At 37.3% G+C, this 16017-nt stretch overlaps 1 protein-coding gene across 2 annotated transcripts in view; it reads left to right on the top strand.

Annotated features, from left to right (window-relative positions):
- The first annotated feature begins 1109 nt into the window (after nucleotides 1-1109).
- COL28A1 (collagen type XXVIII alpha 1 chain) overlaps nucleotides 1110-16017 on the top strand; it is a 68019-nt gene continuing 53111 nt past the window's right edge. Inside the window, exons 1-11 of one of the 2 annotated variants that reach the window (XM_042043787.1) lie at nucleotides 1110-1204; nucleotides 1317-1442; nucleotides 6141-6214; nucleotides 7718-7873; nucleotides 8348-8907; nucleotides 9558-9578; nucleotides 10224-10280; nucleotides 11522-11575; nucleotides 12072-12113; nucleotides 12781-12807; nucleotides 13911-13955. In XM_042043787.1, coding sequence (XP_041899721.1) covers nucleotides 7753-7873; nucleotides 8348-8907; nucleotides 9558-9578; nucleotides 10224-10280; nucleotides 11522-11575; nucleotides 12072-12113; nucleotides 12781-12807; nucleotides 13911-13955 — 927 coding nt within the window. In that variant the 5' untranslated portion in view covers nucleotides 1110-1204; nucleotides 1317-1442; nucleotides 6141-6214; nucleotides 7718-7752. The remainder of the gene's footprint in view (nucleotides 1205-1316; nucleotides 1443-6140; nucleotides 6215-7717; nucleotides 7874-8347; nucleotides 8908-9557; nucleotides 9579-10223; nucleotides 10281-11521; nucleotides 11576-12071; nucleotides 12114-12780; nucleotides 12808-13910; nucleotides 13956-16017) is intronic. The other variant, XM_042043785.1, reaches the window with a different exon arrangement.

A 16017-nucleotide genomic window follows, 5' to 3' on the forward strand; every position in this document is an offset into this window, starting at 1 on the left:
TGTAATTCCCCTCAGCTTGCCCCCCTTTCAGAGACTTTTGGTTTACACATTTTGGGCCTAGGACAGTCTGAGTGTCCTTGGAGAGCAGCCCTGGAGAGGCTTTGTTATCTCTACCTAGCACGAGAGAGCAGAAGTTAACAGGCTACAAGAAACTTCAGAGTTACACACTAGGCAGTACAGGATTTGAAAAATATGAAAGTTAAAACCTAAGGCATCATACTGGTGCTCTCAATCTGGGTATCTAAAAGAGAGGAATGTGTGAAATGAGTATTTAGAATCTCAGGATCAGGTAGGAACTAAGGAGTAATACCAATTCTTCCAGGAGATATCCTCCCTCCTCAAAGTGTTGTATCTTAGTCTTTTGATAGCTTAGTCTTTAGCTTCCACCTTCTATTACAAGGGCACAAATCTTTTGCCCAGACAGTAGCCTCCTTTACTAGGTGTGTATAAATGATTAAATGCTGAATGAGTTGCCCGGTATGAAGTACTGTCATTACTATCATTATGCATTATCATGTAGATACACCAGAGGGCAGGATTTAAATAGCATAAATATCTTCATTGCATAAATATTCAGCAACTAAATGATCCTTTTGATACACTTACTGCAATCTGGTTTTAAGAAGGCAGATAATCACAACTTTGCTAACACAGTGTATGAGTAACAACGGCACTGAATTAAGACACATCTAGTATTAGGAGCAGTGATTTTTAAAAGCTGTTTAAAATATTTATTTCAAATTTCACCTACTAGTGTCTCCTAGCCAGAGAAAAAAAATCTAGTATTCTTTATAGTAATTATTCACCTTCTTATTGAGTGAAGAGTGCACCAGGGGAAAAAATATAAATTTAAGGCAGTGAGTTTTCATTGATATTGAAAGGGTTAAAATCATTGTACTTGTGTAGACATTAGAGATATAGTAGCAAATGTTAGAGGTTAGCAGGCACTAACCACAAACTTAGGAAGCAGAATGTTGTACAGTAGAAAGATAGTCGAAGAGACAAAAAGCAGCTGGAGCTTGCCAAGAAACTGCAGAGGCAGCAAAACCATAACTGTACATGCTCTGCAGCAAGGGGTGAAAAGTGCATTGTGAGGAAGATTGCTGGCCTTCACCAGAACGACCACAGAGGAAGACTTCGAGCCTTCCTTGGTGCGACCACCAGAGTGCACTGAGTCTGCGCGTCGTGTATGCTAATGATAATAGTGAGTTCTAAGAAATTACTTGCATAACCACCCCTTTTCTAAGAAATGTAATGAATATGCATGAAATGCAACCATATATTGTAAGTTACTGTGTGCTTGGCATGCATGCTAGGAGGAGCGATCCCCCAAGCACCCAGCGCTGAATAAAGCAAATGCCCGCTTCTCTGACTCTATCTCAGGAGTGTCTCTAGGCTCAGTTTGGAGTGATTCAGTATCATCGAACAACCTGACCCATAGTGTAAGTCCTCTGACATTTTACATTCATGTGCTCTAGAATAGTCACGTTTTTTACTACTTGTACTACTTGTATACATCTGTATCACATTCTCATTTAGCTGTGGCTTTTCAAGCAACAGAATCATAATTTACTTTGTCTGTCTTCATATAGAAGCTCTCTCTTATCTTTGTCAACTCTCTTTTCATTTCTTCTTTACCATTTTTGAGTTTCAGTAATGAGAATAGCAGGAAGTATTCAAGGAGGGAAGGTATGTACCAGGAACAAAAGTTATACACTATTTTTTCCAGTAGAAGAGATGACTTAGCATGTATGCAGGAACTAAAGGCTTTTTAACTTGAAATGTCACTAGCAACATAAAATGAGTTGTACAGATAAAACTTTGTGTTGCAGACTAGAGCTTTAGTATGGTCATGTAATGGGTGCATTTAGACAGATTCAGTAGTCCTGGAAGCTGAATGTGCTGAGCATCTAGTTCAGAGCATGTGGTTCTGGGTAGCCATTGGAACACTTCTGTACTAAAAAGTTTTGCAAGAAGTATTACTGTTAAAAACAACGCTGTAAATCTGGAGTCATTACTTCCATCAGATTTGATTTCTAAGTGAATACAAAGCCACGAAAATATATACTAACAAGACTAGTGAAAACAAAAAAGCTCTGAATTGTAAATCAACAATTCTGTTGTGGAACTGTCAAGATTCTGACTGGACTTCCAAAACACAGTAAGAAGTGAAGAAGAGCTTAGGCTGTTCCCAGAGACGAGTTACAGACCAACATGTAACAAATTTATGGATGTTCTAGCCAGAGAAATACAACTAAATTTGACCCTATTATTGTCCAAATACATCATGTGCATCAGAACTACCATGGTACATGTATATTTGACTAGTCACATTGTTATGTCTAAAAATTCTAAGTGTTAACATTTTCTGATCTCTGCCAGATGAGAGTCATGTTTGCAGGTCCCAAAAAAAAGTGAGAAATCTTTGAACACATCTGGAAATCCATTCATTCAGTTCTGTTTTGGCACATAATGCAGATAAACCTTGCCAACTGCTGGAAAAAGCATTTTTTTTCCATAGCTGTTGATCCGATTGGCTGTTTGCAGTCTTGGTCTAAGCATGCATAAGGGTGAGAATAAGTAGGTAAACAGTACAAGTGATCTTGTGACTAATTTGTTGCTAATTAAGTGTTTAATTATCACCAATGTCTCAAATACAACAGACACTGGGTGCTGACAATATTTATCATTTATACAGATATTTAATGTAAATGTTAATGTATTAACAGATATTTAGTGTAAAATATTGTATTCCATTGAAACTCTTTGTTTTCCGTGTGTAATGAAGGCAATATTTACTTAATGAGGGCAGTTAGCCTCAATAAAGATGACATGTATTTGACAGGAGACGATGTAGAGGTTTATAGGAAGGAGGCCCTTTAGAATGAGGGTGCAACTGCTGGGCCAGCAGATCCTTCCTCACTTGAACTGGGTGAAGAGGGTGAGCAGTGTTGGTGGGTAGGATTTTTTCTGTTAGCAGCATATTCCTTCAGTACACTTCATGTTAACAGAGTGTGAACAGACTGACAATTCTGTGTAGGAATGGTACTTCGTACAGTTGTAGGGCAAAGGTACAGCTCTCACATGCAACCTGTCATGGCTTAACCCCGGCCAGCAACTAAGCACTGCGCAGCCTCTTGCTTATTCTCCACCCTCATCAGGATGGGAGGAATGGAATTGGAAGGGTAAAAATAATAAAACACATGGGTTGAGAGAAGAACAGTTTAATATTTTTTTTCAACCAATTAACCAATTAATTTTTTTAACTAATAACAGTAATAATATTGTAATGAAAAGGAAAATAGCAAAGAGAAATAAAACCCAAGAAAGACAAATGATGTGAATGAAAACAATTGCTCACCACCAGCTGGCACATCCCCACCCTGTCTCTGAGTAGTGGCCCCCCAAACAAGCATCCTTCAGCTTTATATCCTGATCATGACGGCATATGGTCTGAGATATGCCTGAGCTGACCCTTGGGTCAGCTGGGGTCAGCTGTCCTGGCTGCGTCCCCTACCAACTCCTTGTGCATCTGCAGCCCACTCCCTGCTGGGGTGAGATGAGGAGCAGAAAAGACCTTGACCCTGTGTAAGGACTACTCAGCAACAGCTGAAATATCTCTGAATTATCAACACTTTTTCCAGCATGAATCCAAAACAGCCCCATACCAGCTACTGTGGGCAAAATCAACTCTACCCCAGCCAAAAACAGCAACACAAACAGATTAGTGTTATCTCCATCTTTACTAAGAGCTAAGGTCTCTTTGAGTTCCTTAGTATGAGTTGTCTCACCCTTTAATTTGGTTAAAGTTACATATGCCATCATGCTCATGGCTCACAGCACACATGAATAAATAATGGCGTTTGCAAAGGTGGATTTCTAGCTGAATGTCTCTTTATAAAGGTATACACCCTTGGAGAAGCAGAAAGTGAGTGCTTAAGAAAGTGTTTGTAGTCTATCAATACATGAGACCTTGCACCCAGGCTACATGAAGGATGTTTCTACTGACCTTAATGAAGACAGATACTTTCTTTATGTTCATTGGTCAGTGGTGCCTTATTTTTTTCCTCCCTATTCTTTCCCTTTCACCAACATTTTAACGAAATCAGCAGGAAATGTCCTCTGCTCACTTAAAAGCTTAATGTACTTGGCTTACTTACAAGCTCCTACTCAACATATCCCAGCCAACCCTGAACTAGCATGGGATTTTCTGCTCCAGCTGGATTTTGCTGAGTCTGTGGGCCTGGTGGGATTCATCCTAGGGTACTCAAAGGGATGATGTCATTGTGAGACCTCACTCAATGGTTTTTTAATGGTCTTTGGAATCTGGAGAGGTTTCAGCTGTCTGGAAGCTGGGAAATTTCAAGAAGAGCAAGACGGATGACCCTGGTAACTACAGGTGTGTCAGTCTCACATCAGTGCCTGGTAAAATTATGGATAGGATTGTTCTGGGAGGTAGTGAAAAACTCCTGAAGGACAATACAGTCATCATCGGTCAAAGCTAGCATGGGTTAATGAGGGAAAAGTCCTGCTTGTCAAAGTTAATTTCCTTTTATGACAAGGTAACCCACCTAGTTGATCAAAGGAAGCCAGTTGATATAATCTTTTTTGGATTTCAGTGAAGTTTTTTATACTGTCTCTCACAACATCCTTCTGAACAAAATGTCCATCACACAGCTGGATAAACACATCACATGATGGGTGAGCAAGTGGCTCAGGGGTTGGGCACAGGTTTACAGTGAATGGGGTGACATCAGACTGGCAACCTGTCACTAGTGGGGTTCCACAGGGCTCCATCCTCGGCCCTGTGCTCTTCAACATCTTCATAAATGACTGGGACACAGGTCTATAAGGTATACTAAGTAAATTTGCTTATTATACTAAATTGGGAGGTGCTGTTGACTCCATCAGAGAGGCCCTGCAGAGATACCTTGACAAATTAGATGGCTGGGCAGTCACCAATTGTATAAAGTTTAACATCGGTAAGTCCCAGATTCAGCACCTGGGACAGGACAACCTTGTATGTATGGACAGACTGATGAATGAGAGGCTGGAAAGGGCTCTAGAGGTCCTGGTTGATGGCAAGGTGAACATGAGTTGACAGTGTGTCCTGGCAGCCAGGAACAGGCACTGGAACAGGCTCCCCAGGAAAGTGGTCACACACTAAACCTGTAAGAGTTCAAGAAGCATTTGGACAACTCCTTCAGACACATGGTGTGATTTTTCATTTTGGCATATGCAGGCTAGGAGTTGGACTAGATGATTCTTGTGGGTCCCTAACAGCTCAGGATGTTCTATGGTTCTGCCCTGTGACCAAGGTGCTGAGGGATTTCTTGCCTGGTAGGCAGTGCCTGTCTAGGGGGTGTCTGCTAACCTTCTGCTGGGCATTTGTACTTAACTCCCTCAGGGCATGTTATGATTCCTTGAGACTCATCATTGCGTACTTTCTCTCACCCCATTTTTTAACTTAACACTGTGATAACACAACTTTACTCTGAAGCATGCCAGTACATAGAGCAAATATAATTTCTGTGCAACATTCTGAAAGCTACCTAAATGACCCATCACCTTTCAGATATCCTATCTGTGTCTGATCCCTCAGAGGATTTAAAAAGCAGAAAGAATTTCTGAGGAAACCAGCTCAAGAAGAATTTTTTTTTTTTTAAGTTGTCTTTTATTATTGTAATTGCTAATGCAGTTACCACCTTTGAGTCCGGCAGATTGTCAAAACCATCAGGTCAGACTTCAGTTCTAGCCTGCAAGTGATGTACTGCTCTCGTATCTCTGATCTAGCCAGTGCTGCAACATTAACACAGACAAGGTGAAGACATGTGACTGGCAGAGTGAAGGGTAAAGATGTAGGTTGCCTAAAAGTGTTGGTTTTTTTTTAATGTAAAAGTACAATTACTTAAGATGGAAAAACACTTGTGGTCCCAGACTAACACTGTCCCTTCTAATAAAATGTCTTGGTCTCTTGCTCAGCCCTGGCCAAGTGCCCAATGATCTTCATTTAAACTTTGGCCAACTAAACAGCAGCAATAAAAGATAAAACATCTACATGCAAGATAGAGCCATTTACAAGTGGATAGGCTATTTATTTGTAGATTGGTTTATTTTGGTAAACAAAACATATTTTCCAGTATGACCTACAGGACATATTTTCTACGCTGAAAACTTCTTCAATCCACAATTTGCTTTCTGAATGCCTTCAAAGGTAAGAGGCTTTGTTATTTCCTTTTTGTTTTTAGAGGACTGGACTTACGGTTTCTGTATATGTGACTGCTTGATGGACTTGAAAAGAGGATTTAGGAAGGATTTTTACATTTAACATATTGTCTTTGTTGTTATTGATATTTAAAATGAATTTTTATAAAATACAGGCTTTTTTTTTGTAAATCAGTTTTAATATATTTCAGTGTACTCTAGAAATATGTTGAATCGCTGATTTAAATGTTCTAATTTTCGTTTTATCAGTATATTCTCATTAGAGTAGAATGTTGGGGAGGATGAAAGTTTGGTAAGAAAGTTTCACAGACATGTAGGCTTGGCAGAAAGATCTCTGAATGTAGAAACTGAGGATGAGGTAGAAATGGAAGCAAGTTTTGATATAGAGTAAAAGATGTTTTGCTGAAACACTGACCACTGAATAACTGAGAAGGAAAAGGTTGGAGATGAGTTGGAAGGAGATTTTTAGGAGTAGGACAAAGGTATGTGACTACAAACAAAGACATGTTTTTCACCAAGTAAATAATATTACTTATGCTCAAGAAGAGCATAAGTAAATAGAGAACATGTCTTTACCAAAAAGAGAGATATAGCAGGCAAACAAGAAATGTCGATGTAGGAAGAAAAAGAGAGGTCTGAGAATTCTCCATTGTAAGCTTAAATTGTAACTTACTTACACTTGTGATTGGATAATAATGACTATAATATGGTGACGGTAGTAGCTATGATAGGCTATAGGCAAATGTAAAGGTATTGTGTATGGTGCTTAGTGGTTGTTATGTGTTAAGATACTCTGCAAAGAAAAGTATAAAATGCTTTATAACTTGAACAGAAAGGGGCTTCAGGTATGCCTACAGCTGGAGCTGGCAGCTGTAGGGCTGGCTCTGGATACCCACTCCCTGAAATGCTGTAACTTCGCCTATGCAATAAACAGCTTTCAAGAGAGCCGCCTGAAGTCCAGACATCCCTCGTGCAACTTTCTCCTATAGTAGAATACTGTCTTTATGAAAAATATTGCACATATTCTGTAATAGCCATGTAATGTTAATAATATATTAACATACTGAATTTCATTACTTAGCCACTGTTTCTTAGAGGAATAAGTTCTTCATACAGATGCTCCAGACCTAGGTAATATATCTGTATCCCAAAATACCCAGATCTTTGTTTATTCCTAATAAATAGAGTAACAATTCATTTAACCTTTTTTTGTTAGCTATTCAAATGACTTTTTGTTAAGAACGAAAAGGCAATCCTGGGTTATACCCATATTTCTTCTGTAATGAAACAGGTTCTACTATACATGTGAGCTAGAGTTGAGGTAGTGCTGGTTACTGTGCTTAAATTAGCTACACAGTGACTTATAGAATTGTTTTCTGTATATGTTCTCCAGCACATGCTTCCCACAAAGATGTATTTAAAGTATCTGTATTTATTTATTTGCTTCTATTAATGAAGTATTCACATACTTTTTACTTTTTACTTTTAACAGGAAGGAAAAGTTGTCTAACTGGGAGGAAAGTCACTATGAGGAAAAAATGTCTTTTCCTTTGCTTTATACTTCTGGCTATGATAACAAACCAGGTAGTACATGGGCAAAACAGAAAGAAAGGAAAGAACATTTACTCTCCCATGCCAAAAGATGAAGGTAAAACCATTTTCTTAAAGTTTCTGGTTGACCGTGTTGCAGGTATCCATGCATTTTAGCATAATTATTTAGTAATTGATAACTTTCATGTGAATATGTAAAATGTTTCTTTTGATTATCAGGGCTGGAAAATACTTTGTGACTACTTGGGCATGGATTCCAGTTTAATCAGTGATTTTCATGGACATGCATATCTCTTAACAGAAATTATAAGAAACCTGACTTTTTGTTTTAAATTGCATGTGGAAAATTTTGTATACAATATCAACTAAAATACTAAAACAATCCCATGAAGACGCTAACTTGACGGTTTGCATTAGAATTTCTGGGATTTTACAGTGAAATTTATCCTTAGAATTTTTACTGGGAAGACAGAGAAATCTTTGGGAAAATAATTTTTGCAGAGAATTATCTGAAATCTGTTGTGCAGGTGTTCCCATCATTCATAGATTTAACTTTCTTGTTCCATTACAGGTGATGTGTGTCTCATTGATATAGTCTTTATCTTGGACAGTTCAGAAAGTGCCAAAAATCAGTTGTTTGATTTACAGAAGAATTTTGTTGGAAACATAACTGACAGCATTTTCGAGATGAAGCCAGTTAAGTCCCACATGTATAATGTTAAACTAGCAGGTATGCAGTTCAGCAGCACAGTCAGCATTGATCATCCCTTTACAGCCTGGAAAAATGTCCAGAATTTTAAGCAGAAAATCAATTCTCTGGGCCTTATTGGCCATGGCACTTACTCCTATTATGCAGTTTCAAATGCCACTCAGCTGTTTAAAACTGAAAGTCGTAAGAGAAGTGTAAAAGTGGCTTTTTTGATGACTGATGGTGTGGATCATCCAAACAGCCCTAATGTACAGGGTATAGCCACAACAGCCAGAGGTCTTGGAATACATTTTTTTACCATTGGCCTTTCTAAGAAAACAGTCCAAGAAGGAAAATTGCGCATGGTATCTGGTGATTCATCCTCTAAACATGTGCTATCCCTGGATGATGAGAACCTGGTAGCTGATGTAGCATTGGAACTGGTAAGTTATGCTGATGTTATTCTTGTCACGTGTCTACCCATGGCAGATTTCATTTGACTTTGGTTAGGTAAGCCCTGAAGACAGTGCAGAGGGTTTTGTGGTGCCTTCTCTGCTACAGCAGGAGTCAGGGCAGCTGGAGCTTCCTTTTCCCAGCCCCCCTCCAAGGAACTGCGTGCTTGGACAATAACAGCTCAGCTGTGTTGATCATGTTTCCCAGCACACAGAGTGTGTCTCTGAGCAAATGAAAACACTTTAGAAGGTAGCTTGATCTCATGCATAGTCACTGAGTCCTTCCCCTACATATTCTGTTTGTAGGGCTTTCCATGGGAAGGCCTTAGATTAGGAAGTCTTTTCATGGTCCCTGTTGTTAGCACTGCACCTTGATACTGTCTGTTTAGCTATCCCATTACTTCTCATGTATTTTCTGATCATTGGGTCACATGGAATAACCCTCTCTTTCTACCCAGAACCCTTTTCTCTATGAATAGTTGCACAGACTGGTTCTTACCCCTTTGAGGAAGGAATGAGGGATGAAGGTATCTCTACCATTCACTTTGGAAATTCTGTAAACTAGAGGGGAAAAATTAGTACTCTGTTAAATTAAATCATATCTATATGAAAGTAATATTTTTGTTTTATTTTATTTTCAGGAAGCCTTGCTACAGAAGCAGGTAGGGTTTTTGAGCTTTGTGTTTGATTACTGTTATTGACACTAGACTTCCCAAAGTCTGCTTCTTCTATAATGCAACAATACTTGAGGATTAATCAGCCTTCCATCTCTGGGTAAATTTTCTGACCATGGTTGCTTTTATTTTAACTTTCCTCCATTTCTTCTGTCCCTTTTTCTGAGAAATCTATGATGTTAGCTCATTAGTGAGTAGTATCAACAGTAAGACATAAAGAACTCTTCCTACAGCAGTGGAATATGTTTAATGCAAGATACGCAAGTTAATTTGTGGTCTCGTTAGAAAACAATAACAATGTCAAAATGATTCAAAATTTATATAAGGTTTCACAGTGCTGTGTACTGTGTATATGTTATCTTAAACATTTGTAATTATTACAGTAACTACAGTCACTACAGTGAGAGATTTATTTTTGTTATAAACAAAGCAAGTAACAGATTTTTGTTGCTCTATATGGAAGTTTAATGTTGATTATATGAGAAATAAATGTATTAGAATATCTTTTATTTCCTATTATTCCACTTTTATGTTCTTTAGTCTCTGGCTAGGCAAAACCAAAACTTTCACTTTAAAATTTTGAAATAATATATTTGAAAAACATACTGCTTTATCTTTCTATTAACCTTGTAGTGTGTGCAGAAGATCTGCGAGTGTGAAAAGGGAGTAAAAGGAGACAAAGGTGATTCTGTAAGTATTCATTCATTTGAATAGGGTCAAGAATTTGAATTTTAATCAAAATCAATACTGTACAGTACTTCAGTTGGTTACTATGTAAACTATGTAAAAACCAAGACATTAGCTGTGCGCATACTGCAAAAAGATTGATTTATTGTAGCATATGAAGTTGGTAGTGAAAGGCCACTGTTAAAAGAGCTCAGAAAAAAAATCTATCCATAATCAGATAGTATCTTGAAAATGTATTTCTATTATTGGGTAATAAAACACTGTGGATAAATAAGTACATGATTTTGGAGCCCAAATGAAAAAGTTATTCTTGAATCTTGCAGTGGGGAAGGAAAGGTCCAGTAGACAAAGGTTTTCATCCAGCAGCAACTTCTATTTTTGTGAGGAGTAAAGGTTCAAAAGTTTGAAGGTAGTGGGCTGTATGAGGAAAGATCTAAAACTCTGCCTCCAACACTCTTTTCTCTTGTGACACTTCAGGACATGTTTCTTGGCTCTGGTAAGGAACAGAAAAGTGTGAGTTCAGATGGTGGGTGATATCTGATAATTTTTCTGACTTTAATATCTCCCCCAGAGACAAGCAAGGTGCATTCAGAGGTTTTTATCTTTCTCCCTAGACTCTAACCAATCAACCATACAGTTAGATTATGACACCAGGGCCTATCATTCAATCCTTGTGGATAATGTGCATCTGGATAACGTGCATCTGAACCTCTGTTTGCAATTTAAAATTTTAGATCCAAGATTTTTTAAGTTATTTTATCCAAAATTATGTTGTAACTACATATACAGATGTGTGTACACCAAACTTTCTAGTCCTCACCGTGATGATCCTCCAAAGAGTAATAATGGTGCAGTAATTTTTTCCTTAGGGCTGCTGAGTATTGACCCTTAACTGTTCTGTACTGTTTTTTTCTAAGCAGAGAAGATGAAATAGTGGTGGTTAATTGAGAAATGGGAAGGAAGAACTGTGTTTGCTTTCTTTAATGCCTTCCTGATTAGATTTTTCAGATGCTCTGCAGAAAATCTATTTATCGTTGAATATTGTTTAAAAAAAAATTGTAGATACCTGATAATACCAGAGTGGGTTTAGCTAAATGAATGTTGTGTCACGTGTACCATACTTGAATCAGTAGGGGTTTCTACCAAAGCTTATTCCAGAATGATTTTGCACTAAGATATGGTCTTAGACAAGCAGGTGAATTTTATCCTCACAATGGTAATAACATTTTCTTGCTTTGTTTCAGGGCAGTGCTGGTGGCAAAGGGGAGAAAGGTGACCCAGGACCAAAAGGAAACAAGGTAATGTGAATTTAGAAGAAATAAAGCAAATTTCTATCCAGTTATTCAAACCATAGGTATGAATATAGCAAAGTATGTTAAAATAAGTTCTAAATATTGAGGTTTGCTAGTTTATAGTGAGCTGCTTTAGAAGTGTGAGAGAAAAATTTAAAACTAAACTGCTGTTAAGTTAACACTGCCTATCATTCCAGTTCTCCTCTGGCAGCAGAGGTGTCTGAGTATAGCTGAAGGCTCTTTAAGTTCCACAGAGCTTTCTTACAGTACACAGATCCCTTGAGCAGAGTGCTTCACTCTATTGACTAAGATTTCAGTTGTCCAGTGACAATAGTTGAGTTTTCTATGTTAATGTTCAGGAAATGTGTGTCCTTAATTGTGGAAGGAGGAAGTGTGAATATTAGTAAATAGTAACAGTGTTAACAGTGTTCTTGGTTTTAGTGCAATACAGATAAATGAAAGGGCAATACATATTTCAGTTGTATTCCTTTGCTTTCAATAGGGTGATGCTCAAAAAGGTGATCCTGGAGAAAAAGGTGAAGAGGTATGTGACTACTACAGTGCTAACTCATACTTTGTCTTTTCACATTTTCTGAACTAAAAATGTTATTTTCATTTTTTATATGTCTACTTTATTCAATTATTTAAAGCACCTACACTAAGGCCTGGTTTACAGAAGCATATATACTAAGAGAAACAGTCTAACCATGTGCTTAACTATACAGATGAGATGCTACTGGAAGAAGGAACTTTCAAAGCTGTGTGGTTTTGAATTGACTTGCATTAGATTTATCCCAAAGGCAGAACTGAAAATGTCATTACTAAAAACACTAGATAGTCCTTCAGAGGCTTCTAAAAACTGATAATTCTCAGAATTCTTGTTGATTCACTGGAGAAAGATTAACACTACTCACTGTAGAAGAGTAACTCAGTTTAAAAGTCCCATTTAAATGACAGCATGTATCTACTAGGAGGCTGGCAAACTGAGTGGCATATTTACAGCTAATATATGAGTAAAAAATAGACATCTAGATTTGCAGATAATTATATGTTTAGCAATTTCAGAGAGATATTTTATTGTTGTGAATTGTTAAACTTCTGAAACATAATTCTTTACTGGGGAAGTGGGGCTTTTTCTACTTAAATTAGCAGTATGTTAAGCCTTTGCTGTCTCTTCTATGATTTTTTCCTTTTTTTCAATTTTTAAATAGGGAGCTCCTGGCTACAAGGGAGAAAAGGTAAGTTTTCTGTAGAATAGAAGTAGTCTGAAAATAAATTGTCACTTGCTGACCGTGTACATGAAAGAATGGAAAAAAGAGCTCGTCTTGTCTTTTTGTCGTGAAAGCTCCTAATGCAATCCCTAGAAGTAAATTCATAATTTATGTAAATGCTTACAGACTGGATTGCTGGAAAAAAAAAATTAAATAAACCAACCACAGAATGTAATCTAAATATAAAAAAAAGAGTGGCAACATCCAGAAATGCAGTTTCTGGAAGGAAAAAAAAATTGGGGGTTGAATAAGACGTTAAGTGAAAAGAAAGTGAAAATGTTTACTACAAACACAATGTGGCAATGATTAGCTTTCAAAAAACTTTCCACAAGGAAGTTTAGTTTTAAGCTATTTATAACTTGGGAGGGCTAATGCTTGATCAAGAAAATTTTCAACATAGTCTCTCCAAGAAGATAAAAAAGTATACATTTCCGTAACTTGCAGGATTCTAGAGATGAAATTACAAAGTGGACCATCATAGTCAGAAATGAAACAGAGATAATCCCATTTTTACTTTTCTTGTTTTGGACACTTATCTCTCTGCATTGTTAATAAAAGCAGTGCCTCTATGAATCTTTGTATTCGTCAGTAAAATGCTTCAGTCAATTTTGTGGTAACATTTCATGAAAATGGGAACAGTGGACTCATAGGTCTACTTTTCATGTGTCTATCGATATGTTAAATCATCAGTGAAACACTGAATTCTTTCTTCATTTCATATGTACAGTCTCACAGTTGTTATTCAGAAAAATCTCAGACATCACAGTAATGAAATCAGAGCATGGAAAGGATCTCTGGAGGTGGTGCAGCGAGGTGGAAAAATGCAGCAAAACTTAGTAGATATTAAATATATTATTCTCTGATGTAAGTTGGATGTTTTGCAGGCATTTTCAGAAATAATCTATCTTGAGCAGAGCAGATCATATCTTCTACAGACCATGTACAATGATACCACTTCCAGGTCCTCAGAGTCTACTAAACTTCTTATGCTACTGCTTGCAGAGTCTTTAATGCATGAGGTATAATCAAATCATCTTGTTTAGCTGTGAACCCTTTGATTTCTTATGAAGGGTGAAAGGGGAGAATGTGGACCCCCAGGAACAAAAGGAGAAATAGTAAGTATAATTTTTATTTGAACTGTTTTATCTTGATGAAGATACTAGAAAACAATGTAACATATTCATAAAAACAGCTTGAAAAGATTATTTTAGATTTGGAACACCTTATAATTCCCTGGTGGTAGAGATACATTCATAGTAGAAGTATGATTTATAGAAACTGAACCCACAGTTCACCGCATTGGGTTTTTTTTCCATTTTGCATAAGAAATGCAGATCCTTGCCTGAAACAAAAGCTGCCCTGACCAATGCCAAGCCTTGCTTACACTGGACTGAGCATTTTACAGAGACCACCCAATTTATTTCCGTAAAAGTTTGACTTCAATTTGAGTGTATAAAGTTATATTGCAAAAAAAGCAGGTTCTTACCCAACGTGACCAACTGTCAGGTCTACGAGCCCCTCTGTGCATTCACACTTCTATCCTGTCCTCCTTTCTTTTTAACCTGGAGTGCAGTAATGTTGCAAGTGAATACAGATTTTTATCTGGTTTATTTGCATTCTGAGAGATGGAAGGATAATTTACTGCTAAGTGAGATAATCATGTATCTTGATTCATACGAGCAGGTTTGTATGAGTAATGCAAACCACTGATTTATAGTTAGAATTGTTAAGAACTACCAACTACATTGCACTTATCATTCTATTAAAGCACATTTCTTCAGCTTTGCCATCCATATTATGCTTACCTTTATCAAAGACCACCTTGAAAAGTTTTTGTTTTCCTGGAAGCTGCTATTTGATGATTAATTTCAGGTAGGAATTAATAAATATTCATTCCAGAAACACTTATAGCAAAGAAGAAAGGGCATTATACTATAACGAAAACCTAAAGGCTGAGAATATCTTTTGGGATACTGTGGTTCAAAATGGCAGCAAGTGAATCAGAAAAGTCTGAAATATCAATGAAAAAGGAGAGAGCTGCATCTCTCAGAGGAATAAAGAAAGATCATACCTTCTTTGTCCAGGCAATAAGTGAGAAATAGCATGATGTTATCTGAAATGTCTACTAAGCTAAAAGGAAGCTGTTCAGAAGCTGGCAAAGAACATAATCAAAGCAGCCAAGGAATCTGGATATAGAAAACATATGCCAGGGCTGCCAGAAATCTGCTTGCTTCATTTCTGTTGAGGACAGTGATGAAAAAACTTTGTCTTCTGCAGGGGATCAGTCAGTTCCAGAATTCCCACTTTCACATTCACAAATCCCGAAGATAGAACAAAGTTATGACTTTATTTTTAAAGAAAGCATTCTAGGCTAAACAAAATCAGACACAGAACACATATAGCCAAATGTATGCGAAGCAAATTCAATGTTCTGAGATCAGTCTTTAACTGGAGTGATGGATATTGAAGCATAATTGGGAGTCTGATTTGAAAATGTTGCATTTTTCCACAACCAATTTTTCATCTCACTGATCAGACTGAATCCAGTAGTTTTGGTGCTGTATATCAGAGCTTTTTCAAATGCTGTTCAGGCTTGAAATTCAGACAGTTTCTGTTTGGCTTTGAAATCAGAACTGACTCAAGTGACATGTTTGTGTGCTACCAAAAGTAGCCATCATTGCATCAGCCACTGTTTGTAGCCTTCATTCCTTGTGTAATTGGGCTGGAAATGTGCTGGAACTGAGTGGGATTATCTCTCTCTCTGGTGGCTGATGCTTGGCCTGGGAGCAAGCACCAGGGAGTAGAGAATCTTTTAAAATTTCTGACTCTCAATCTCTAGGGAGGGCAGTCGATGGAATTTCTGCATAGGTATCATTGCTAAATTTGTCAAGGCTATTAGGAGTTCAAAATGTGACACATAACTTGAAAAATGCAGCAGTCTGCTAGTGCCTCTGCCTGTAGAGATGTTACTAATTAAAAGAGAAGTAAGAGAAATAAAAAAACAGTAAATTTGTTCAAAACTATTTTTGCTTTAGAAATAAATTATAACTGAATATTTACTCAAGTAGTGAAATTCTGTAGAATATGCATTATGGTGACTAAACAAAAAACAATGAGGCAGAATGATTTTTGAATAATCTGCAGTAGTGGTGACTGGTAAGGACTCATTAAATGGAG

The sequence above is a fragment of the Corvus kubaryi genome, unplaced genomic scaffold, assembly GCF_017639235.1.
Source record: "Corvus kubaryi isolate FWS band 111438036 unplaced genomic scaffold, C.kubaryi_AGA036_p1.0 37398, whole genome shotgun sequence".
Lineage (NCBI taxonomy): Eukaryota > Metazoa > Chordata > Aves > Passeriformes > Corvidae > Corvus > Corvus kubaryi.